The sequence below is a fragment of the Rhipicephalus microplus genome, chromosome 6 (assembly GCF_043290135.1).
Source record: "Rhipicephalus microplus isolate Deutch F79 chromosome 6, USDA_Rmic, whole genome shotgun sequence".
NCBI classification, from domain to species: Eukaryota; Metazoa; Arthropoda; class Arachnida; order Ixodida; family Ixodidae; genus Rhipicephalus; species Rhipicephalus microplus.
The window spans coordinates 110,487,692-110,514,103 of record NC_134705.1 but is presented as its reverse complement, the minus strand read 5'-3'; the positions used below and the strand labels follow the sequence as shown (position 1 = coordinate 110,514,103).

Here is a 26,412-nt window from a genome sequence, read left to right as displayed (position 1 = left end):
AGTGTTGTTACATTATCCAATAGTTTTTGTCTCCCAAACCGCTTTGTTACTTCGTCATGTCATGCATGTCTTACTAGTATCCTCACGCTAAAAACTTATATACCTTAGAGCGTGCCCGACAGGCTTAGTTCTTTTTGTACTGCGCGCCTAGCGTAGATGACCACAGCCAACTCCTAGAGCTTGCCAAGCTAGCGACTTGCCAACAAACAGGCACAATGCACGAGGCGCTGACCATATGGGCATGTCTATGCTGTAAAATGTTTCTAACGAAATGCACATAAGGTAGAAGCAATTTGCGCTTGTGGGGCACTATCTTTAGGTCATATATATGAACATATATCACTTTAGTACAGCAGAGTGACACTGCTCTGGATATCGCGAAAATATTTTTTGGCAATTTGCTGGGGAAACTGCCTTGGTTAAAAATGTTGAAATACTAAGCTTCATATCCACAAAAATTACAACGTTATACGTCCTTAACATCCACGCAAAAACATCGGCCTTAGGCTTCACAACACTCGTAACACTTCACACCAAGAAAAAGGTGAACATAGCAGTTTTTTTATTTCAGTATTTCACAGAAGCTCATGTCATGGTCGAATATTAGCTCGGCAGTGCTACACAAATACGTCTCCTTGGATGGCACAGTGCTGAAAGAAAAAAAAAACGTGAAGGCTATGAAGGACTTCGCGAGAACATTTTACTTGGTATATTTCAAGCATCGACCGCTATATATAATACAAAGCCATCTGAACGTACTTTAAAAAGGAAAATTGACATATTTCCGAGCTTTCTATAACATGACGTCTTCGACAATTAAGGCTGCAACGTGGTGAGAGAGTAAGCATGAAGCGTGGACTATTGGCACTGCCTAGAATGAAAGCACACACGAGCGAGAAAGAAACACGCACTGGATGCTGCTTTCGAACCATTAAAACCTGGCAGGGCGAAGAATCGTGATGTTCACCAGGCGCAATGTGTCACAGCAGCATTCTATAATATAAGTAACTCGGTTGGGCTAATTGGTAGACATTTCAAAAAAAGTAATATTAGCCTGGAAGATCGGAATGAAACTGCGAGACACTAGTACTTAAAGTTGATTGAGTAAACGAATTCAGTATTTTAACTACGCCATACTTTTGGTGGTAACTGCTTGACGCTAGAGGAGAAGAACTGCCTTTCATAATTGGGCCGATTCCTATTCTGGAGTAACTTTCATACTCTAGCAGGAGAAGGAAGCTGCTGAGAGACATGGTTTTTCCGCTGGTTCCAAGGCAGTAACACCGCCTGCAAACCTGCTGGAACTGAATAAAGTCATTCACTCACTCACTCACTCGTCAAGCGCGAATGGAGTCGCAAGCTTTGGGTGATTTTTAGGGGCGAAGCTCTTTAAAGCAGCACCCGTTCGTCCTTCATCGTAGTCGTAGTACGTAACCAGTCTTACGCTTTGTTCTGCAAGGTGGTGCCGGTGGGAAATTTCTCCTGTGCGTTGTTGAACAATAAAAAATTCGCAGTGTGCGCGTTAACTAAAAGCCGAATTCTCCTGTCTCTCAGTCCCAATCAGGAGCCATCGCAATGTACATTCAGCACAATCTCACAAAAAAAACTTTCTAGGTTATAATCGCTGGGCGTAACCTCCTTGGTTTTAGAAAGGTTTAGCGAGCGTTGGGCCACAGTGCAATGATTACAGTGAACTAGTATATACCATAAACTCGAGGTGGTTAAAGGTGGGAAGTAGACACGAAGCGCAAGCCGTAAGAAAGTGTTCGTGTGCCACTTCTCGTTTAGTCCTTGGTATGTGCGCTGGATGGCGGTGGTTCTATATGCGGAATATACGATAAAAAGATGCGAGATGGTGGTGTTTGGACTGTTGACAAGATGAACGAACGGACACACAGACAGATGCATAAACGGACGCACAGATGGCTGCACGGACGGAGGGGCGCATGGACGGATGCAGGCGTGGATGCATGGACGAACGCAGGGATGGACGCACAGATGGACGTGCGGATGCACGAACAGACGCACGCAAGGACGGGCGGATGGACGCACAGACGGTCACACAGATGGACGCACATATGATGAAAAGATGCGAGATGGTGGTACTTGGAGTGCTGGCTAGCTGGATGAACGGACACACAGACAGATGCATGGACGGACGCATGGATGGCTGCACGGACAGACGAACGCCGGGACGCACGCAGGGGCGGATGCATGAACGAACTCTGGGACAGACGCATGGATGGACGTGTGGACGCACGAACAGACGCACACACGGATGGGCAGATGGAGGCACGACGGTCACACATATGGACGCATGGATGGAAGGAAGCAAGAACGAATGGATGGACGGATGCTTCGCCTCACTCTCCATCAATCACCCCGTGGATATGCTGCCATTTTTCTCTTTTTTCGTACCAGCGAGCATGGTGAAAGCTATGAAGACGGAAGGGTGGCAGGGGGGGCAAGAAGAAACGCCTATTTGTCAGAAGACGCTACTAATTTCAGCACATTGTTTGTTTCCTTTTTATGTGCTGCTTGGTGGCATACCATGTACGCTGCATTAATTATGCAGGCCATGAACCTTAAATCAGGCAAGAGCTGTGAGCTTTTGTTTTATAACCGGGTAATTGCGTTTTACGTTATTGTTTGTCGAGAAAAAAAGAGAATGACTTCAAGTTAACTTTGGAAATTACCAGTGAATTTTAGAACGCGCTTTGCTAACGTGCGCTGTGACTTCGGTCACCCGCCGTGATGGTCTAGTGGCTGAGGTACTCGGCTTCTGACCCCCAGGTCGCGGGATCGAATCCCGGCTGCAGCGGCTGCATTTTCGATGGAGGCGAAAATGATTTAGGCCCGTACGCTCAGATTTGGGAGCACGTTAAAGAACCCCAGGTGGTCAAAACTTCCGGAACCCTCCACTACGGCTTTTCTCATACTCATGTGGTGGTTTTGGGACGTTCAACCCCACATATCAATCATCACTCGGTCACCTCTTTCCAGATGCCTGCCCTACTGTTATGCGTCGCCTTCTGACCATATTGAAAAAGTGTTTGTGGGCCATTTTAAGAAGTGATAATGTTGCCACGCGTATGAAACTGTCACTAAGGCTCAGGTGTTGAAATGACATTCAAAGGAAGAAGGTAACAATGTTATTGTTGTGGGTGCAACTATCGTTCTGTCCTGCTAGCCCGTAGTACTGTGCGCTCTGCAAGGCATCAGTTAGATCCACTGTAACCGAATTAATCTGCTCCTTAACGTTATTATGGTCGAGGTAGCGACTCTTCAAACAAGTAGGCTATGAATCACCGCCGCATACACTACCTTTGTTCCTCCACCATACTTCAAAACGAACCACAAACCATGCAGGCTGTGACTGCTCTATCATCTGTCATTCCTTCCCATATCCTCGACCCTGGTAAGTTTTCTGGCATAGACAGCACAAAGGTCGCAGAATGGCTCTGTACAAGACTACCAATACTGCTGCGATTTAATTGCAAAGACCCTGCGATGCCCCGTCCACTCGTGCCTTCTGCCGATTTCGCAAGGGTTTTGTTTGCCAGTTTCTGAGAGTACTGGCACCCTTTTATCTCTTTTATTTAAGCCTTTATGCGCCAAGAGTTGGCCCAGATTGACTTACAGATTACCTTGACCAGCAGCCACACGCCTCAGCCCTTGTGCACACCTGTCCACATTGACTGCCCATGTCTCGCCCATGTGTCACCACCGTAGCTTCGGCTCATAGGTTTCCGCCATGCTACCGAAATCGATCTGAGTGGCGTGCGCAAGAAAATCGACCTATCTGCTTTCTTGCGCTCTTGTTGGGCCCATCGTCCGCCATTGTCGCAGCAGATGGAATTCCTGGCCAAGCTTTCCAAATGACCATCGCCAGGATCACGAACAGTTTTAGCATCCCACTTTTTCAGAGGACCACCTTCAGGAGCTTTCACCTCGTCATTTATCTATACGCTCCAAACCATCCTTCGCTGAAGTCACCACTTAGGGAAATTCGATTTTGCTCCTACAAGTCGTAGTCCGCAACGATTCGGCTACCACCCAAGGATTCTGTGTACGTCTCTCTATGTCGCTCCTTCCACCAGTTTCTGATGGAGACTTTCTGGTGGTTTCGCTCACTCATTTGACTCTCGCTTACATCAACGCACTTCCAAACTCAATACTGGTTGATACTAACAACACAATGTAACTTGCCATGACGAACTTCACCACACCGAACCAAGCTCTTCCTCAAGAAATCACCTTAGCGAAGCTTTCCAGCATAAAAATATGCGATCTCTTCCTTAATACCTAGGACCAATACCTTGGCAAAACCTGTCATCACTCCTCAAAATAAGGTCTTTCTTGACAAAATGATATGTGGGGACCTGTTGTGTTCTCAATTTGAAGCCATATTTAGTGTTATGTTTTCTTTTCTCATTGTTTTTTACAGCGACGACCGTCCCTCTGGACGCACAAGTGTTGTAGCCACCATATTGACAACGGCGACGCCAGTCTACTTCACAAACGCACTTACCATGTGTCTCTATGTGGTGCCACGCTATACAATAGGTGAAGAAAATGATGAGAAAAAAACGTCAATTATCCCTCCTCGAGTAGTTCGACATCCCCTGTGGAGTCAGTTAAAAAAAAGGACAACAGCTAGTGCTCTTGCATGAATTGTCGCCACCTCAATGAGATGACAAAAAGGACATCTATTATCTACATCGAATCGATAATGCATTCGACTTCCTCCAAGGTGCGAGGTATGTCTCGCCAATTTACTCCAGTCCAGATGTTGGCAAACTCTGGTTGATGACTGTTAAAAGACAGCATTCACTACACCCGACGAACTTTACTAATCTAACGTTATGCCTTTTGAGTTGTGCAATGTTCCGGCTACTTTTCAACAAGTAGTTGACTTTCACCTGCACGGTTTGAATTGGTCGACGTGCCTTTGTTTTTTGAATGATAACATTATTTTGATGCCGACCTTTCAAAGCCACCTTGCTCGTCTCTCGGCCATACTTGGCGTTTTGTTGCGTACCTAGCCTTGAACTGATATCGTGGGAAGTGCGAATTCGGACGCTGGTAATTTAGCTCTACGTTCACCTTGTTGACGCCACTAGTGTCGAACCCGACGCTGACAAAACGTAAGCTTTCTGCGAATTCCCGGTTCCGCATTTCACACAAGTTTGCAGTTTTCTTGGGCTCTCCTCATACTTCCGCTTCTTTGTAACAAACTTCACGAACACTGCTCGGCCCCACACGGAATTATTTAGAAATTTTGCTTTTCTCTAGCGTGAGGATTAAGAATATTCATTCGCGTCACTGTTTTCCGACCTGACATCCCCACCTGTGTTCATTGATTTTGATCCAGCTGTTCGGACAGAGTTTCGCACTGACTCAAGTGGCCATAGCATCGGTGCTATTATTAGAACAGACACGGAGTGGCACAAACTGTGTCATAGCCTACACTCTTCGCTTTCTGTCAAAGACAGGAAAAAGATAACTCCATTAGGGAGTGCAAATGCCAATACTTCGTGCGGGCTACCCCGACATTTTGTCCGAGCTTGTACGGGCTTGTGTTCAGAGTCATGACAGACCATCCGCTTTGCCTGCCGTTAACAAGATCCTACAGGAAGACTCGGTTGTTGGGTACTCTAATCACAGGACAAGACATTCTCAGTTGTGTACTTATCTGGCAAGCTGCACAGCGATGCCTATAGCCCATCCTAACACCAAGTACACGTACCCTGTCCCAGTCACATAAATCGTGCCCCTTTATCTATTCTTGACTTTCTGCACGCCGCTGAATAACAAGGCCCAAATCTATCACTGATCTTCGTTGGTTACCGCTTTAATCGGGCAGTCTGGCCCTTTACTTGACAGGCTCCTGCTTTAAAACAAAGTTTTGTACCACCAAAATGTACCCCCAATGACGTGGTACTGGACTCGTAGTGTCACGTCACCTATGCAAGAATGTTCTGCAACAATACGTGACGTTCCTACTTCTGGACATATAGGCGTCTCCAGAACCTACGACCATGTTCGACGACGCATATACCAGAAGGGTCTTCAGAGCTCTGGTTTTCGTTACATTGAAGCTGGTGGCCTGTACCAGCGCCGAAAGAAGCTTACGATCACCCATGCCGGTCTCCTTCAGCCTATTGAAGTTGCAGCAGAGCCGGTTTATGAGGAAGGGTTGGACTTGCTAGGTCTCTTTTTTTTACTTCGACAAAAGGAAATAGGTGGGTTGCAGTAGCCATGGTTTTCGCCACTCCGTATGCAATCACTCTAGCACTACCGACCAACTGTGCAGCTGAAGTTTGTGACTTTCTGCCCTGCGACATCATTCTCTAATATCGCGTCCTTTGTCACTCACGCACAGTGGTCACTGCTTTCTATCTCGTGTGGTTGGTGATGGACTTCATTCAGTCTTGTGCTACGCCTCACCACTTCACCACGTTGTATGATTCTCAGAGTTATGGCCTTACAGAGCACCTAAACCACATTCTGACAGACATGATTTTTATGTACGTATCTAGCGACCTAATTGACATGGACATTGCTCCACCTTTCGTTAGGTCACCTACAGCTTGTCACTTCATTAAAAATCTGGCTACATCAACCTATCATCTACTGTTTGGTCGTTATCACGTACTAAGCTTTCACACTCAGCTTTCGTCTGACCAACCTCCCTCCACTTAGCGCGCTCAAGATGTCGTCAACGATTCCCTCGTGGCCCTCGTTTGGTTATCGTATTTACAGAGAGAACAAAGGTCTTTGTATTATCGTCGACATAGGGATGCCTAATTTTCAGCGGGATCTTTTGTTCTACTATGGCTCTCATGTGGACGTGTGAGGCTCTGCGAGAAACTGTTATTGCGCTACGTTGAGTGCTTCCGAGTGTCAGGTGACACCTGTCGCCTATGTGATATCCATGACAACCGACTCATTGGCTGCTACGTCCAGAAGATAAATAGTCTACGTTTCGCGGCTGAAAACCTATAGTGGCGATTCACTCATTTATTAGGCACCGAGGCCGTGCCTTACTGGACGGGTTATTGTCACACTTATGAAACTGTTACTCAGACGGAGGTTCTGAAACGACATTCAAAGGAGGAAGACGACGAGTTTCTTGTCGTGGGCTGAAATCTCGAACTGTCTTGTTGGCCTGTAATACTTGAAGTGGTATGCAATAAACGCACGAACGAAGAAGTGAAATGAGGGGGGAATGAACGAAGAAGTTTGAATAAAATGGCGGATGACACCCGTCTATCGTAGATTATCTCTGTATAATGTGTTAGTTCCTAGTCGGAATGCTACATTTTGACGCAGCCGTCAGCTTGTAAAGACCGTAAATGTAGGTTAGCTTCTTCACCGACAAGGCGTCTTCGGAGCGCCTGGTTTTCAAACGGTACCAAGTCCTCGGTGAACCGGCGGTGGACATTCTTCACGAACTTATCTAGACCGCACTGATGGACACGTTACTGGCAGAAGTTTCGATGAGCCATCAAGCCCTTCTGGAAAAAGGCTCGGTGAAGGTGAATATGCAGCTCGAGACACTCAGCGAACTTGTTCGGGAGGCCATTTGCTGTTGCACCTTCAAGCAAAAAACAGCTTCCGAGAAGGTGAACATAGTTCTGACTGCTATTGAGCGACAAAAGTGGAACATGAGGCAAGAAACCTAAATAATTGGAACATTGACCAAGTGGCTTAGAGCAAGAGAAGCCACCACAGATTGTAGAGCCAGACCTTGTTAAAGGAGACTCGAAAAATGCAGATTATTGAATGTGGTTTTTTGAGTAAGCGTGCGAAAGAAAATATATGTAGAAAAGTGACGACACGAAGATTGTAAACATGCGCTGTCATTTGGGGGCCTTCGCGAGGAAATGGTATGACTTGCAACTTGGTCGCCTGCATGCTGGTAGATCATTGTGCGTGAAAGCCTAGGATCGGCCGCTGAGCACGCATAGTGAATGGATTACCCTGCACATTGAACTTCAAGGTGAAACAATTACGAATAACGTATTAGCCATCCATGAGGTGAGCTACAATTTTGTTTTGACGCGTCCAGGCATGAAGAGGCTTCATAATATTATCTACTAGGATAACAGACTAATGGTCTAGGACAACGTCGTTCGAGACTCCCTCAGGTGTCTCCCTCAGGTGTCTGACAAAACAAGCATTATTTTCGACCCAGAGGACATTAAATTGAAGTACCCAGAACTTACATGCATGGGCAGCAACCTCCCAGATTGAAATCTCACGTCATCCTTTTCGAAATTAGTGACAAAAACATTGTCCGCGGAGTTCATTATAGTATGCCCAAAGAAAAAAAAAAGGCGTGGCTGAAAAAGGAGCTGCAAGAAATGTTGGATGCCGGAATAGCAAAAGTTCTTCATGCTTTGAGCCTTTCGTAACTGAAAGTCAATTTCAAGAGAAGCGCTTTTTTTAAAGACAAAACTGTATTTATCGAAAGGGTGTTTGACGGACGTACTAAATGCACAAAACGGGAATCAGTAGAAAGAATTTCTCAGTTGGCAAAACCTTATGATGTGCACTTTCTGCGTGTTTTTCTTGGCTTGGCAGGCCACTTCAGAGCATTTATCAAGGACTACGTACTTAAGAAACGATGCCTTACACGCTTAACTAAAAACGACGTACTTTTCCAATGAAATAAGGAGTGCGAAGCTGTTTATTTTGAGCTTGTAAAGCTAATATCATCGGATCTCATGCTGCGAATACCGGAGTTTTCTCCGCCTTTTGTATTAAATACGGACGCATCACACTACAAAACTCGTGCAGCTTTGTACCAGAAACCCTCAAAATAGGTCGATCCAACGAAACATTACGTGATGGGATATTACAGCTACACACAGAAGCCAGCTGAAATTATTTACTCTACTATAGAAAAGGAAGCACTGCCAGTCTTGAAAACGGTTAAGCATTTCAGAACTTACCTTGAAGGGGCTAAGTTCAAGCTGTTCACGGACCATCAGGCGTTTACACAACTTTTGAATATGGCACCACCAAGAGGATGCTTTGCTAGATGGGTCAACGATCTCCAGCAATTGGATTTCCCCTTTTCGCACCATCCTGGCCCGCTTCTCAACGATGTTGATGCAATGTCTAGATTGCTTGTTTATGGCGCCGGCAAAATTCAGAAGTGATCGATGATATTAAGCTTTGAAAAGGTACAGAAGATCTACAGTTTATTGATGGAAAGTGTCATGTCCCACCCACCCTGTTTCAAAAGACTCTTCAACTCTACTACGATACCCATCAATCGGGTGCACACGATGGCTTATGGCACACATACAAGAACCTGCTCATAATGTTCAAATAGCCAGGTATAAATAACGACGTCAGTAAGTATACCCGGACATGCCATATTTGCCAGATAACCAAAGTGAAGTACAAGCAGTCGACAGATGTCATGACAAACTCCGAATTTTCCTCGGTACCCTTTCAGTTGGTTCATTTAGACATCGCAGAGCTTAAAAATAAGGGTGAAGGAGTCAAACGAACACAAGCTTTTCTGCTTTTTATTGATTAATGTACCAGAAATATTGTGGCCAAACGCAGGGAAAGAAGATGCGAATAGTGTCATCAGTCTACTAAACGATGCGTGCTTTAAGCATACCAAGACGCTCGTCTGCGATAACGTACCTGATTTTTCTAGTACGAAGCTAGCAAGATGGGCTAAAGACCTAGGAATTGCTATCAAGTATTCTTCTCCCTATCAACCAGCAGTGAACGGATTAGCAGAACAAACCATACGGCAGATCAAACAGTTTTTGAAGATGTATCCTGACTTTATGAGAGAATGAGAGAGCGGACGTGCTGTCTTGTGGCTGCTGTAAAGCACCGCAACCGATCGTTCACCATGGGTTTAGGCTGAAGTCATCATTTCGCTGCAACTGGACTAGCACCCATACTACCGGCAGATCGTGGTATAGGACTCCTAGAAAAACTCCAATTTATGAAAACCGAGAAAAGTATATATATATATATATATATATAGGCGGCGGATGAACAGAGAATTTGACAAAAGGCACAACAGCGAACAGCGACATACCACCGATTCAACCTGGAAATTATGTCCTTCTGAGGAAAGCAGTTACTCCTTCAAATGTCAAATAGTACAGACCGTTCCAAGTTATCCAGACCACATCTCAGCACGGGATTCTAAAAGACGTGTGGCAAACTGCAGCCTCGGGTCAAAGACAGTGTGCTTTGACTGGCAACGTGTTCAAGTATTACACCACGAGGTGTAATCGAAGAAGGCGGGGAGAGTGAATTGGTCTGCAATTACCGAACGAAACAGAATGAAGTGAAATGAGCGGGGACTGAAGGAAGGATAGGTTAGTATAAAATGGCGGATGACGCCTATGTATCATAGAATATTTCTGTTTAATGTGTTAGTTTCTAGTCTAACAGCTACAAAACTGTGCGCTCTTTATGGCGTTAGCTAGATCCGCGGTAACCGAATACATATTCCCCCTAACGACATGTTAATGACGCATACTCTGCCGCCATAAAAATATGTGCATGTGTGAAAAGCTTAGTCAAGAAACCACCGATAACAATATTAGAGCACGACATTCCTTCATCGACGTCGTTGCCTTTCTGCAGTGCTTATTGCACTGTTTTTTTGGGCGCGGCTACTACACCCATAGCAATAGGCAGCTGAGAGATACCATTGGTACATCTGGGCACTGCACTACTTCGGCAAGCAACCATAGTACAACAACACGCAGTAAAAGACAAATAGCGTAGCTACGTAACTGCCTCTAGGACGACTCCCAGATGTCAGAACGGCGAGTGTTTCTTGCTGGTATCTATATACTTTAACCATCACTTTTCGTGCTAAAAAGAAAGCAAGACAATGCCTGTGCTGAAGGTATCGAAAAACTGAGAAGACCGATTCAGCCTTTTTAAGGACAACTAGTTGAAGTGTATCAAGCATAAATGAATCAGATTCCAACATTGCCCAATGCGGTATTTAAAAAAAAGATTCACCACCTCCCACTAATGGGAACCTTGTGTAGATGTGCTGCAGTGGGCGCTAGCGCTTACACTGGTGGTGACGACGCTGGCGTTCATCGCGGCTTTACGCAGAAGGGAAACTTGGGGCGGCACAAAGCACACAATGAAAAACCACTGTTTTCTGTGACAGACAAGAGACTCCGATTGGACACAGGAACACGCCGTCCAATTTTAGGCGCGAAGCTCCTTATAACAACACCCGTTCGTCCCTCGTAGCCGTTGTAGTAGTGTGTAGCAAGTATAACATTTTGACCTCCAAGGTGGTGCTGGTGAGAGATTTCGTCTGTGCTTTGTTGAACAATGAAAGATAGTGCTCAATGTACATGCCAATGGCTACTAAAGGGGAATGAGAGACAGCAGAATTCGGCTTTTGGTTAACGCGCACGCTGCGAACTTTTTATTGTTCAACAACGCACAGAAGACAAGAAATGGTTGCTACGTTATACTCGCTGGGCGCAACCTCCTAGGTTTTATAAAAGGTTTAGCGAGCGTTGGGCCACAGTGCCATGAATACTGTGAATTAGTATATACCATGAGCTCGAGGTGGTCAAAGGTGAGAAGTAAACCCGAAGCGCAAGCCTTAAGAAAGTATGCGTGTGCCTCCTCTCGTTCAGTCCTTGGAATGTCCGCTAGATGGCGGTACTTCTATACGAGGAATAGAAAGGGGTGGATGACATGCGCACCGTGTCCCCCCAGGTGCAAATTGTAGTATGCACAGTACCGGAAGTACCAGTACGCAACGTCAACCTGCAAAGAGCGGTTGTCGACGCAAACAAAGAGATATGGCGAATTAGTCGAGAGAAGGGTTTCGAGGTAGTGGATTTAAACAGGGAAGTGCACAGGTGGGGTGGATTCCAAAGAGAAAAGATTCATTTCGATAAGAGGCTTGGACACGAGGTGGGCTGGCGACTGGCCGGACGCGCAGTAGCTTTTTTGGGGGGCTCACGGGCCCTTCGGAGTCCGGGGTAGCTCGTAACAGGGAAAACAACCAGGAGGACGCTTTGACAGGTAGAATTGCGAAAAACCAGAAAAAAGGTAAAAGAAAAAGGAAAAAGGCGCGTGTTGCAATTAGTTACATAAACATGCAGGGTGGCAGAAAGAAGGCAAAATGGTTAGAGATTGAGGAGCAGTTAAACAAAGAACAGATAGGCGTGTATGCGGTTACAGAAACACACCTTAGAGACTTGGAAGAGCCACCACATATTAAAAATTATGTTTGGGAAGGGTGTAACAGGACCATATCGGAAAGGAAAGGTGGGGGTGTAGGAATGCTAATTCACCGCGGAGCCAAATGGGTTAGAGTGAAACAGACGTGTTCAGAGCACCTCTGGGTTCTGGGCACAGTAGGTGGAAAGGAAACGTGGCTAGGGGTACCTACTTGTGGACGGGGAATAACTGCAGAGAAAAGAATCAGGAGATAGTGGATTGCATGAGTGCGGATATTAAGGAATTTGGTAATGGGGCCGAAATCATCCTTCTAGGGGACATGAATGCCCACATACATGACCTTGACGGATATTCAGACACCAATGGGAAGTTATTACTAGATCTTTGCGAGCAACATAGTCTGGAGATAGTTAACACGGGGCCTAAATGTGACGGCCAGATCACATGGGAAGTCGGAAACAAGCAATCAAGTATTGATTATTGTCTCATGACTGAAGGAATTTACCACAAACTGACAGAAATGAGGATAGACGAGGAAGGCATTAACAGCTTGGGTAGTGATCATAAACGAATAACATTACAAATGGGATACGAAACTAAAAATATGAGCATGGAATCAAAGTCTGGCAGCTCGTATTTAAATGACAAACAAATAATAAATATAGCCGCAAGAGTCGAGGAAGAAGTAGGCGAAATACCAGGCAAGGACTGGGAGTATAGTGAGCTGTTACATCTAATGACGAAGGAGATAGGGAAAGAGAAGAAAACTGTTTGCTGGAAAGGAAAAAGGAAGCCAAAAAGTTGGTGGAACAAGGAAATCCGGGAGGCGATCGAAAAGCGACGCGAAGCATCACGGGAGCATAGAAAGGCAAAAAAGGAGAAGCGGCCGCAGGACGAAGTCAAAAAAATATGGGAAATATAATTGGAGAAAAAATCTCTTGTACAGAAATTGGTAGAGGCAAAAATTAAAGGTGAAAGTGAACGCTGGATGACAGAGATACACGAAAAAAAGGAGGCCGCGCCTAGGATTTTTTGGAGCCACATAAAGGCGCTAGGTAGGAAGTCTGTCACAACGCAACAACATATTCTAGATGAAGGAGGAAATCAATTGGAAGGGTACGAAGCGCTAGGTTACATCCAAAAGGTAACAGCCGATTCGTTTCAAAAGAGCGTCCAGGGGATCTCCCCGGTGAGTAAAAGTGTGGCGGAGAAAGCAACAGAGGAAGAGCTAGTACTTGATAATTTCAACTGGAAAAAGGCCGAAGGAAAAATTTCAAAGCGCACTGCCGCGGGTTTAGATGGGATTCCCGTTAGCCTCATTAACGAACTAGGACATAACACTAAAGAAGCATTGTTAAAAGCAGTAGAAAAAAGCTTAAAGGACGGACAAATACCGGACAGTTGGCGACAAAGTAGAATGAACTTAATCTATAAAGGCAAGGGAGAAAAGGACAAGATTCGCTCGTATAGACCACTAACCATTACATCGGTACTATACAGGTTGGCGATGCAAGCAGTAAAAATGAAAATAGAAACATGGGCCGAACATAACGATATTTTGGGAGAACTTCAGAACGGATTTCGAGTCGACAGGCGGTTAGACGATAACCTGTTTGTTCTCACTCAGTGTATAGAAATATCTAAAATAGAGAATAGGCCCTTGTACGTGGCTTTTCTAGACATCACTGGGGCATACGACAACGTTAATCAGGAAATTTTGTGGGATATATTGAAAGGAATGGGCATGGGCGACGACTGTATACAGCTTTTGAGGGAGATATACCGAGAAAATACAGTTTGCATAGAGTGGGAAGGAATGCGTAGCAAAGAGAACGTTGAGGTTAGCAGGGGTCTGAGACAGGGATGTCCTTTGTCCCCACTGTTATTCATGCTGTACATGGTGAGTATGGAAAAAGCGCTAGAAGGTAGCAACATTGGTTTTAATCTGTCACACAAACAGGGCGGCATGATGATTGAGCAGAAGCTTCCAGGTTTATTTTATGCGGACGATATCGTCTTATTTGCGGACAGTCGAGATGATATACAGCAGCTGGCGAATATATGCGGAAGGGAAGGTGAAGCTCTTGGACTAGGATTCAGTGTAACGAAGTGTGGATTGATGGTATTCAATGATCCCTGTGATCAGACGGTGTCCATACAAGGCCAAGAAATACCGAGGGTAAGTGAATACAAGTACCTTGGAGTATGGGTAAATGAGAGTGATAGATACATGGAGGTACAGGAAAAAGCCTCGGCAGCAAAAGGAAAGAGGAATGCGGCAATAATGAAGCACAGAGCGTTGTGGGGATACAATAGGTATGAGGTGCTTCGAGGTCTGTGGAAGGGTGTAATGGTTCCAGGGCTTACTTTTGGGAACTCAGTGGTGTGCATGAGGGCAGAGGTGCAATCGGGAATGGATGTAAATCAAAGGACTGTGGGACGCCTCGCGTTGGGTGCTCACGGGAAGACGACAAACGAGGCTGTAAAGGGCGATATGGGGTGGGCAGGTTTTGAGGCGAGGGAAGCGCAGAGCAAAATAAGGTTCGAAGAAAGGCTAAGAATTATGAAGGAGAGTAGATGGGCAGAGAAGGTGTTCCGTTATTTGTATAGGAAGAGCGTGGACACACAGTGGAGAAAAAGAACTAGAAGACTCACGAGTAAATATACGGCTGGTATTGTGAGCCATATGTCAACAAAGAGCGTTAAGGGAAAAGTCAGGGAGGCGGAGAGGATTTACTGGACGGCAGCTATGGAGAAAAAACCGGCTTTGAGTAACTACCGAAAGGGCAAAAATGAAATAAGGAGGGAGGCATTTTACGATAATTCAAGGGGAAGCGCTTTACTGTTTGAAGCGAGATCGGGTTGCCTTAGAACGCGTAGTTATAAAGCAAGATTCAGTAAAGAAGAAGAACAATGCACATGCTGCGGGAAAGATAAGGAAACGGCGGAGCATGTTCTGATTGAATGTGGAGATATCCACCCAGGTGTACGTTTGGGCACGAGCCTACAGGAAGCCTTGGGTTTTAGGGACAACAATGGAAAGCTGAACACACCCGCGATTGAAATAAGTAAGAGACGGTTAGAGTATTGGTGGCAGAAAAATAGAGAGAAAGGACAAAAATAAATATTGGAAAAATAAAATATGGACAGTGTGCCGTAAATGGCAGAGAACTTAAGCTGAAAATTTACCTTTTTTCCATTAAGATAGAATTTATCGAAGTAGAGGCATTAGGCCAACATAAAAAAAAAAAAAGAAAAAAAGGTTTTTTTTTTGTCGAGCCTGGTGGCATACTTGTCACCACCCCGTTATAAAGGGGACGCTCATAGCATCCATCCATCCATCCAATATATGATGAAAAGATGCGAGATGGTGGGACTTGGAGTGTTGAATAGGTGGACAAACGGACACACAGACAGATGCATGAACGAACGCACGAATGGCTTCACGGACGGATGGACGCATGGACCGACGCAGGAGCGTATGCATGGACGGACGCAGGAGCGGATGCATGGACGAAAGCAGGGACAAACGCACAGATGAACGTGCGGGTGCAGGAACAGACGCACGCACGTTGGGGTGGATGGACGCACGGGCGGCCACCCAGACGCACGCATGAATGTACGGAAGCAAGAACAAATGGACGGACGGATGCTTCGCCCCACTATCCATCATTCACTCCGTGGATATGCTGCCATTTTTTTGTTATTGTGAAACTGCGAATCTGCATTGTTCAATAACTTTCGGGAGAAATCTCCCACCGGTACTACCTTGGAGGTAACTTCCTTGGAGGCACTACCTTGGATTATAATTACGGGGTGCCCAGTGAACGATTGTGCCGGGCGAAAATTCGTTTTAAGAAGCGAAGCTCCTTAAAACGAATTTTAAAACGAGAAACGAACAGGTGCGTAGTCGTAGTCGTAGTCGTAGTGTGTAACCAGTATTACATTTCAACCTGCAAGGTGGTGCTGGTGGGAGATTTCTCCAGTGCTTTGTTGAACAATAAAAAGTTCGCGGCGTGCGCGTTTAATAAAAGCCGAATGCTCCTGTCTCTCCTTCCTCATTAGCAGCCACTGGCATGTACATTGATCACTATCTCACAAGAAAGGGTTGCTACGTTATACTCGCTGGGTGTAACCTCCTTAGTTTTAGAAAGGTTTTGCGAGCGTTGAGCCGCAGAGCCATAAATACAGTGAACTAGTATATACCATGAACTCGAGGTGGTCAAAGGCGGGAAGTAGATACGAAGCGCAAGCCGTAAGAAAAAAAGCCGAATTCTCCTGTCTCTCATTTACCATTAGCAGCCATTGGCATGTACATTGACCACAATCTGACAGGAAAAGAATGCTACGTTATACTCGCTGGGCGTAACCTCCTTGGTTTTAGAAAGCTTTAGCGAGCGTTGGGCCGCAGTGCCATGAATACAGTGAACTACTACATACATGAACACGAGGTGGTTAAAGGTGGGAAGTAGATCCAAAGCACAAGCCGTAAGAAAGTGTGCGTGTGCCACCTCTCGTTTAGTCCTTGAAATGTCCGCTGGATGGTGCTGCTTCTATATGGGAAATATATGATGAAAAGATGTGAGATGGTCGTACTTGGAGTGTAAAATATATGGACGAACGGACACACAGACAGATGCATAGATGGACGCATGAACGAACGCAGGGGTGGACACATGGACGAACGCAGGGACGGATGCACGAACAGACGCACGCACGGACGGGCGGATGGAGGCATGGATGGTCACACAGACTGACGCACGGACGGACGGAAGCAAGAACGAATGGACGGACGAATGCTTCGCCCCACTCTTCATCATTCACTCCGTGGATATGCTGTCATTTTTTTCAGTCAGGAAACTTGCGAGCAGATGCTTCCTGCGTCGCCATGGCGAGGCGAGATAGGAGATGCAGACGTGAATGCGCTATGGTGTTGTGCACATCACGGCGCTGAATGCGTAGAGAAAAATTTGGCAGATCCTACGTACAGTTGGAATCGATGATATGCGAGTCAGTAATGAGGAAGGTAGATATGTCATTTAAATTTCAGGACAAAGTTACAAGGTAGAAATAAACTATGCTGTACATGACTGCTAGGTCATGATCAGTTGTTGAACGAGGCAGGCCGAGACATCCGTACGTTGCGAGCATTACCTTTCTCCTCGCGTCGCCGACCGGGCAATGCAGCAAAAGGTTGTACAGAGTCTGCAAGTCACCGCAGTCCATGCAGTATGAACTGTCATGCCCGGAGTGCCGATGTTTTCGCTCAGTGGTGTAGGTGTCTCCGGTGCCGAGACATAAAAGGAAACTGCAGCTGCATCTTGGTAATCCCTTGAGAGGGAGCCGCCACGGCAGCTTTCCAGCTGCTGCGCGCGGGTTGCGATGACGCTCGCGCACGTAGCGGGAGGTGGGGAGACGGCCGACATCCGCGGAGCACACGAAGTTGGTGATGCTGCTGCTGCGGTCGTGCGCATCCCTCGCGACATAGTCGGCCGCCTCGTTGCCCGGTATTCCGAACTGTGAAGGCACCTAGTGTAGCGAAAGGTCACAGCCAGTTTGCTGCAGGGTGTTTAGCTTCTGGGCAACTGTCAGCGCGAGGAGGCTGCCGTCTTTGTCGCGCGAGATCACGGCCAAGGCCACCCGGCTGCAGCGCTCATGATGGTGGCTGCAGTGCTCATGGGTGCCCACTCCCTCTGAAAATGGGCTGTCAATAGCAGCGAGTTCTGCCACACTGAAGGAGGCGAGGGAGGGGAGGTGGCACTTGAGAACCGCGCCGACTGATGGCACAACGCTGGCGACGACCGCGGAGCCATCGCGAAGCACTGACCCGTCGATGTAAATGAGCAGCCGGTCGTTCAGCTGTTCATGAAGAAGGGAAGAGCACTCCCGCTGCATCGCTGCCAGCAGGGTGCGCGCCTTCGCTTTGATGCCGCCAATGGTCTTGGTGATCACCAGTGGGGGTTGTGGTGGTAGGGTGGGATAGCTGGCCAGCTAGGGTACTGCATGTCTGGCACAACCATCAAGAGGTCACTCGCCCGCTTCCCCAATGGATTAGTGAGGTAGAGCGTATAGCCTAGGAGATGCCCCTGCCTTGTGGTTTTTCAGTCGAAGTACATGATTTAGTGTTCGCTGGGTCACCTACATGGAGATGGGAGTTTTCCCCGCTTCGAGGAGCGTGGGGCCCACCTGGGAGGTGTGGGGAAGTCCATAGTACTCCCGCATGGCGTTGCGATGGTCCTCGTCGAAGGCAGCTAGCTGGAAAGCACTTAACGAAGCCACTGCTGCCGTGTAAACCACGCGTGCCAATGCGATTGCGTTGTAGCCTCGAGGGCAAGGACAGGGTTGCAGCAGTGACCTCGTGCGAGGAGACTGCGTGTGGCCCCGAGTACTTTGCGGTTGCTCGTTCACAGATCATTGATGACTGGTCGCCAGCTAGCCGTCTGCCAGTGCATCAATCATGAGCGTAGCATGTAGTCATGTTTGCACTGACACGCATCACATGTGTATCAAGTTGGCATCAGTCACATGCCTTCGTCCTTCATTCACGTACCGTAATGCCAAGTTTATTATATGTGACGCTAGCGAAACGGCGGCGAGCGCATCATGAGCGTGGCATGTAGTCATGTTACATGACATGCATGTCATGATTTTAATGTTTGAGTCTGTCGCTTGCGTTCACAGTGCAATCATGTCATACCATACCAGTTTTGCAGCATGCCATGTGAACGAAACCGCCACAAGTGCTTCAGGACCATCAAATGTAAATCATGACATTCATGACGTATATTTCATGATTTTTATGTCACGTCTCGTCAAATATGTTCTTCATACAGTGATGTTATGCCATACCAAGTTTGATATCGATAACATAATCAACAAGGCCAGGAGAGTTAAAAGTCGTAGGCGGCTAGATAGATAAATAGATAGATAGATAGATGGATAGATAGATAGATAGATAGATAGATATATAGATAGATAGACATAGATAGATAGGTTGATCGATAGATAGATAGATAGACAGATAGATAGGTTCAAAGTGACTTAAGTTCGCTAAGAAATGCTTCGCATTTAAAATCATTCCATGTATGTCATCAATGTCGGCAATGCGCGTTTAAGTACGTCCGGTGTCCCTCCATCACAAAAACAAGGACACACAGTGTTGTCTGGGTAATGCCACGGCTGGACTCGACGCTCCTTCCGCACGCTCCTTACAGCCTTCTCAATACCGGCGCCGCGCATATATTTTTTTCTGACGCGTAGTGTGGCGGCTAACCGCACGAGGGCAGCACCACCCCACTGTAAGCTCCGCCGGCTCCCCGCGTTGCCGCGCTTCGTTCTCCACGGTGTCACCAATTCCTACAAGGTTCCTTGTGCCTACTACTTCACGAAGCAGCTAAGCGGTAGAGACTTATTTGCATGGACCAAAGAGGTAATCGCTGCAGTGGAATCGTGTGGATTTCTTATTGTCAGAATCGTGGCCGACAACTACTCTGCAAATGTAACTATGTTTACGCACATGGGTAATGGAAATTTGTCAACTGTTGTCACTCACCCACACGATCCAAATGGGGTCATATTTCTGAGTTTTGACCCTTGTCATGTGCTCAAGAACGTGCGCAGCCAATTCTAGGAGCGTGAGCTCTATGACAGCATTGGGGTTATCTCTGGAACGTTTGTCCAAAAGCTGTACGACTTTCAGAAGGACAAAACCGTAAAACTGGCTCGAAACTTGACCAGAAAACATGTTTTTTCATCAAACTTGCAAAAGATGAACGTGCTTCGGACAGTTCAGGTATTTTCTCCGCAGGTAACTCCTGCGTTGTGTCATCTCAAAGAGAACCCTGGTGGGGATCCCAGTCTCTAAGGTTACAGGGAAGCCAGCCAAACCATTTTCTTCATGAACTTGATGAGGCAGTGGTTCGACGTTCCAATATCCAACGAAGATGACCCTAGACTCGTGTGGCTTGAGAAGTAGTTCACCGACTACATAAAAGAGGTACAAGAGGCTTCACTTGCATCGGGAGAAGGTGCTTTCACAGAGCAAACGTTTCATGCTTTGTTGTTCACGTTGAGGGCCACAGTGGACACAACACGGTTTCTTTTAGGAAGGGGTGTCAAGTACGTCTCTACCAAGAACTTTAACAGTGATCCTGTTGAAGTTCCGTTAAAGTGCTGCAACTTCTGGTTACCCCACACCTCGAACAATCACCCGTCCTCCTCTGCCCAGAGGGTGTAGACAGCAGCCACGCAAGGCGCACAGCTCGTTTAATTGCGGGCAAATTCATCAGACTTCTCGTTAACTACACCAAGATGGTGAGCGATAGAAATGAAAAACCACTTAGATAGAAATAAAAAACCATGTGCACAAGCCGTCTAGAAAATATTTCAGACTGTGATGAGTATGTCATGGAGGTTCGCTTTATTTGTACCATGCATTTCTGTTTGTGTTAATTTGTATTGCTAGCGTGGGTTTGAAAGAAAAAGGTATTTGTGCTCACCTCGCACAAAAATTGTTTTTTTATTTAAGTTCTAGTCCACCTTACGACAAAATAAATATTGCTTTTTCTTTCTGAATTTTGTGCGCTGTAATGAATTACTGTTGCTTGTGACAACACGCGTGTGCGAAAATCCGGGAAAGCTGCCGGAATGGTTGCCACTGGGTAAGCGGTGCTCTCAGAGGTCGACTATACCATTTTAACCTCATCACAAGCAACGACCGACCTGTATTGTGTGGATAAAACGTTCAACTTCAAGAATTCAGGCGCCACAGTTGGTTCTGTTTCTCGTACTCAGCGCTGTTATGATGGCCATAGCGCTGTGGCGCGCACACTGTGCCCGTGAACGCGCTTGGAGGCGGCGGAGCAACAGTGGTCTAGCAGCGCTACCCCGAACTTGTGGCGGCAGGCAGCAAAACGCCCCAATGCGAAGGCCGTAAGGGGAGCGCCGGAGAAGGAGTCGAGTCCGGCCGTGGTAATGCATTGGCGCAAAATGCAGCATGTCGCATTTGGCACCTGTTGCCGTCGGGCTCCGCCGACGGACGCTGGTCGCGTCGCGCTTGGCGTCAGACTATTCACCTTTTCTTAAACACCTCCCTGAGCGCCGCCATAGCCCTCCTTGGGCTGTGCGAATTGGCGCGCCCCCTCGTAAATGCACTAACAACGCTGCGCCCTTATCCTTCGTACTCCCGCGCACAGCCCATCATGGCGGTGTTTTCTTCCTTCCTTTCGAAAGGTGTATACAGTGCTCGCGTTTTGCTAAAGTGGCGTCACTGTGCCCAGCGAGCTCGCGCGTCAACGCCACATCGGAGTATATTGGGCCCTTCATGAAGCGCTCGCGGCCTTTTCGCTAGCTCCACTTATACCAAACTTGGTGTTACGTGTTATCAATGAATGGCGAGATGTATGACTGGTGCAAACGTGATAATCCTGACCCGCGTGTTATGTAAGAACATGACGACATACCACGCTCATAGCATGCTTGTGGCCATTTCGAAAGCTCCACTTATATTAAATTCGAGATCGCGTGACGTGAACAGATGACGAAGGTAAACGACAAATCCAAACATGATAATCTTGACACAGAAGTCATGTGCGGCATCACTTACCTCCACCTCGTAGCGTTGTGCTGATGTTAAAGTGACATATCAACATTTCTTATTCATGCTTTGCATATCATCGATTCCCACTATTCGTGGGATTTGCCAATTTTCGCCTTCAGGAGATGCTTTTTTCCTCGCCAACGTCAACTCCGCCTCACGCGCACGTTGCTGGCGTTCATGCTGTTCTCACCGAGTCTTCTCGTCACGCTTATGCTGCTTGCGCAGCAAATTGCGTTCCTCAGCACGAATAGCTCCATCGCACAACTTGTGCTCTTCAATCTATGTTCGAAGCGTGTCTCTTGCAAACCAAGCGTCCCTGCCAATCTAATCGGCTTTCTCAGATTGATATCGTGGTTGTTCAGCGTCGGCCAACGTTGCGCACCATTGTGATGGAGTTCTTTGTAATAAGCAGACGTTGCACCAGGGACAGCAACACTCTGAATAAAAAAAGATTAGGCTGTTTTCGTTTTCTTTTCATTTTAAGCAGAAACATACAAAACGGACACACGACAAGGGCGTTGTGTCATGGAGACAAAACTGTTGAAGAAACACACCAGCCCAAACTGAGTTCCAACACGTGAACGTCTCACCAGCGAGAACTTGAAATTTTTGCGGGGCCCGTCTGCGTAGGCACGATGCAAATTTGGGATGCCGGCGCTGCAGGAGTTCGGTGAAGAACGGGGCAACGCTGAAGCAGATGCGTCGATGGAGCAGGTTGGTGCCGAAAACCATGGTAGACGAAGCCATGCAGACTTCTCGAACGCGTAAACCAGGAACCATCAGTACTTGAGGCCAGGCGAAGCAATCCACTCGGACCCTTGAGTCTGCCAGGCACGCAAGACGAGACTACGACCATGACCCTGGTAGACCATCGTCTTCGCTGCCCCCCCCCCTCCACAAGCCGATGCCACGTGGCTCGCTCGCCTTCTTCGTTCTTCCCGCTGCCTTGGCTGGTACCCATAATGGGCGATAGGCCATCCTCTTCGCGTCAGTCGTGCTATAGTGATCCTACCTGACAACGTGACCCGTTATGTCCATGCCGGCATTCTCACCGCACCAAACAAATCACCAGCGCAATTCTCCCACCACAGAAGAGAAGTGTAGTTAAAAGCAGAACGTTAAGTTGGCTATTCTGTGTTGTAGCATTCCGTTGGTACTCTTTCCCGAGTCCTCTAGCACCTTTTTGAGCAGTGCCTTTTTTAGGGGCGAACCTCCTTATAGCTGCACCCGTTCGTCCCGCGTAGTCGTAGTAGTGGTTGTAGTGTGTAACCAGTCTTACATTTTGACCTCCAATGTGGTGCCGGTGAGAGATTTCTTCTGTGCGTTGTTGAACAATAAACAATAGTGCTCAATGTGCATGCCAATCGCTGCTAATGGGGAATGAGAGGAGCATTCGGCTTTTGGTTAACGCGTGCAGCGATCCCCATTAGCAGCCATTGGCATGTACATTGAGCACTATCTGACACGAAAGGGTTGCTACGTTATACTCGCTGGGCATAATCTCCTTGGTTTTAGAAATGTTTAGCGAGCGTTGGGCGGCAGTGCCTAGAATACAGTGAACTCGTATATGCCATGAACTCGAGGTGGTTAAAGGTGGGAAGTAGACACGAAGCGCAAGCCGTAAGAAAGTGTGCGTGTGCCACCTCTCGTTTAGTCCTTGGAATGTCCGCTGGATGGCGGTGCATAATAGTAATATATAATGAAAAAATGCGAGATGGTGGTACTTAGAGCGTTAAATAGATGGACGAACGGACTCACAGACAGATGCATGGACGGACTCACGGATGGCTGCACCGACGGATGGACGCATGGACTGACGCAGGGGCGGATGCATAGACGAACGCAGGGACGGACGCCCAGATGGACGTGTGGACGCAAGAACAGACGCATACACGGACGGGTTAGGGGACGCACGGACGGTCACACAGACGGACGCACGGATGGACGGAAGCAAGAACGAATGGATGAACGGATGCTTCGCCCCACTCTCCATCATTCACTCCGTGAAAATGCTGCCAGTTTTTTTGTCTGAACTTTGCACTCTGCCGCATCATTGGAGTGCGTGAAGTACGGGGGCGTTAGTGTGTGCGCCACATAACTAGCTTGAAGGGCATCTTCATACTCAGCTGCTCGAAACTGCCACCAGTCGTCCATCACTACCTACAGAGAAAAGCCACGCACCGCGAACTAACATTCACTACTTCAACGGTCTTTGCCCTGGTTGTTACACTCATTATCTTCATGTCATGGCATTTGAAATACGTGTCGATAGCGAGAAGCAACATCTTTCTTTTTTATTCAGTGAAGTCTAATTGCACTTGCTCGCACGGATTCTGACAAATCTGCCACGAAGACAGGGGTACAAGTTGTGTTGCAGGGAGAAGCGTGTGACACATTTCACATTCTCTCACTTTGTTTCGAGGGCTATGTTCATTTCAGCAGCCACCATAATATGGACCTGATCAATGCTTTCATTCCGGTTAGACCCATTGCTGCTAGTGCAGCAATTGAGAAATATGATTGAAGAATGTCTTCGGTACTACTACTTTGTATCTCCTTATACCCCACTGTTGTGTACACTGAGGCTTAGCCGGCGTACTCAGATTGGTTTTAGCTATTCAGCCATGGTTTTAGAGCATCCATACCAAGTCATGTCGCACAGGGGCCTCAGCAACTTATCGCGTTTAGTTTCTCGGCTGATAATACTACATGGTAAAAACATGTCATGGTAACGGTAGGTGGGACGATGCATCTGCATGCTGGATAGCCGATCCCGGTTTGTGTTTCATTCTATAGTTGTAGCTGGCCTAAAATAAATGAAATGTCAGTTCTAAACAGTTCAATCAAATCTTTTAGTTTGTTTCCAATAAATCCTAACATGCACATTAACCCTACTTTATTCAATCAAATCGTATTATGCCCGGCAACCACTACGTGCGCAGATGTTCCCTGAAACCGACACTAGCGCTCAGTTTCCAGGGCCTGCTGGGGCATCCCGCCTCACAGTTGTTGCACCTTTTACTTCCAATGTTCTCGGCAAGCGTAATCCCAACCATGCTCTCGATAAACGCGTCCTTGTCGAGGCCGTGAAGCGTTGTCGTGTTGTGCGGGTCATTTGCAATTTAAGCCGATGGGAGCCACCGCCGACGCCTTTGCCGCCATGTTGTATCGGTGGGTGGCTCTTTAGGTGTTTAGTTTGGTGAGCGGCTTTTCAGGCAGCTGTTTAGTGCAGCCAGAGCCGTGAAGAGGATAGCCGATCCACTTTTGCGTGGGTAAAAAATCGGCCTTGGACCGTTTTTTTCGCGTCAGCCTCATGGCGTGGCTTTCCAGCCGCACACACGGCGGAGCAAGCAAGTTTCCGCTAAGTTTTCCGCTTTCGCTCCCTTCAATGGGAAGATTGAGTGCGCCCTTACAGCCCAAAAGTTAGCTTGGGTGTTACGTTCAGATAATATAAAAGGATTTGAAATAACTGCTAAACTTCTAAAAAATTGGGCTCCCTCTCCTGTAGATAACTAAAGTCAGCACTTGCAGTTATCATTATTTACGCGTACGTCACTGTACTATAAAGTGGTATAACGAATTAAATAATCTACACACTACGTACATGCCTCAAAAATAAACTTTGACACGTAACCAGATTTTGCAATTTATCCATGCCAATTAAAATTCAGTTAAAATGAAGACATTTCGCATTATGCTCAGAGAAGACATGGCAGGAACGAAGTTCTAGATGCGAAGCAGCTCTTTGACTAACCTGTGTAACGCTGTCCCTCTGTACAAACGCGCCACGCGCCGCAAGTATTGGCGCGGTGCAAAGTAGGTCACGCCGCTGCGGCGCGTTCACGTCAAGTTCCCTTCGCACTGCGTGCCGATGTCACTCTCTCCCTTGCCTGCCACGCGTTCACCGTGGCGCCGGCAGCTGCCCTCTCGCCCACTCAACCGCAACAAATGCCGCGAGCATCACTCACTACACAGCCGATTGGTCTGTTCACGGCCAATAAATTTTATGCGCGCCTGACGTAGGCATTGAAACTTGTCTGTACGTGTCACCTGGAAGCCATAGCTTAAATGAATCTTGCAGCACTAGCCGTACACCCGCGTTAACGCCCTTAAACCCATGACACCACCCGTGCGCAACGATGCTGCTGTGCATCCAAGCAGGGTTGCAGTCAGGGAAATATTCAAAGTTTTCGCTGTTGTTAACGTAGAAAACACGAATGCAAAGACTCCAATTACCTCGACCTCTGCAAGGGCAATGGCCATAATATACTCCTTGGTAGGATTGCAGGCTGCACCCATGGCCGATTCTTGAACGATGTCGGCAGGTAGGACTATTGAGCCCAGTGTTCACGCAGCAGGTTCCGGGTTGGCACTGACCATCGGATGAACACTCATCACCTATTTCCTGTAAAAGTATATTAGATCACACTTTCAGAGTTACCTTCGTGCTTGTTTATCGCACTTTAGGTTACCTACGTAAGTAAATGTTTTATCGGAGCTTGCTGTATTACATTGCAGCACATTCTATGTTTTGTAGGCAAGTAAGTAATAAACTCCGCATAAATTTAGCTGATATTTACACTTCCAAACGAAAAATG

The 26,412-nt window shown here is 47.0% G+C and overlaps 1 protein-coding gene across 1 annotated transcript in view; it reads right to left on the bottom strand.

Moving 5' to 3' along the window:
* Positions 1–567: 567 nt before the first annotated feature.
* The window catches only part of LOC142764870 (uncharacterized), a 43,175-nt gene continuing 17,330 nt past the window's right edge, over positions 568–26,412 (bottom strand). Inside the window, exons 3-4 of the mRNA XM_075865414.1 lie at positions 26,051–26,219; positions 568–650 (exon numbers count right to left, since the gene is read on the bottom strand). Coding sequence (XP_075721529.1) covers positions 604–650; positions 26,051–26,219 — 216 coding nt within the window. The 3' untranslated portion in view covers positions 568–603. The remainder of the gene's footprint in view (positions 651–26,050; positions 26,220–26,412) is intronic.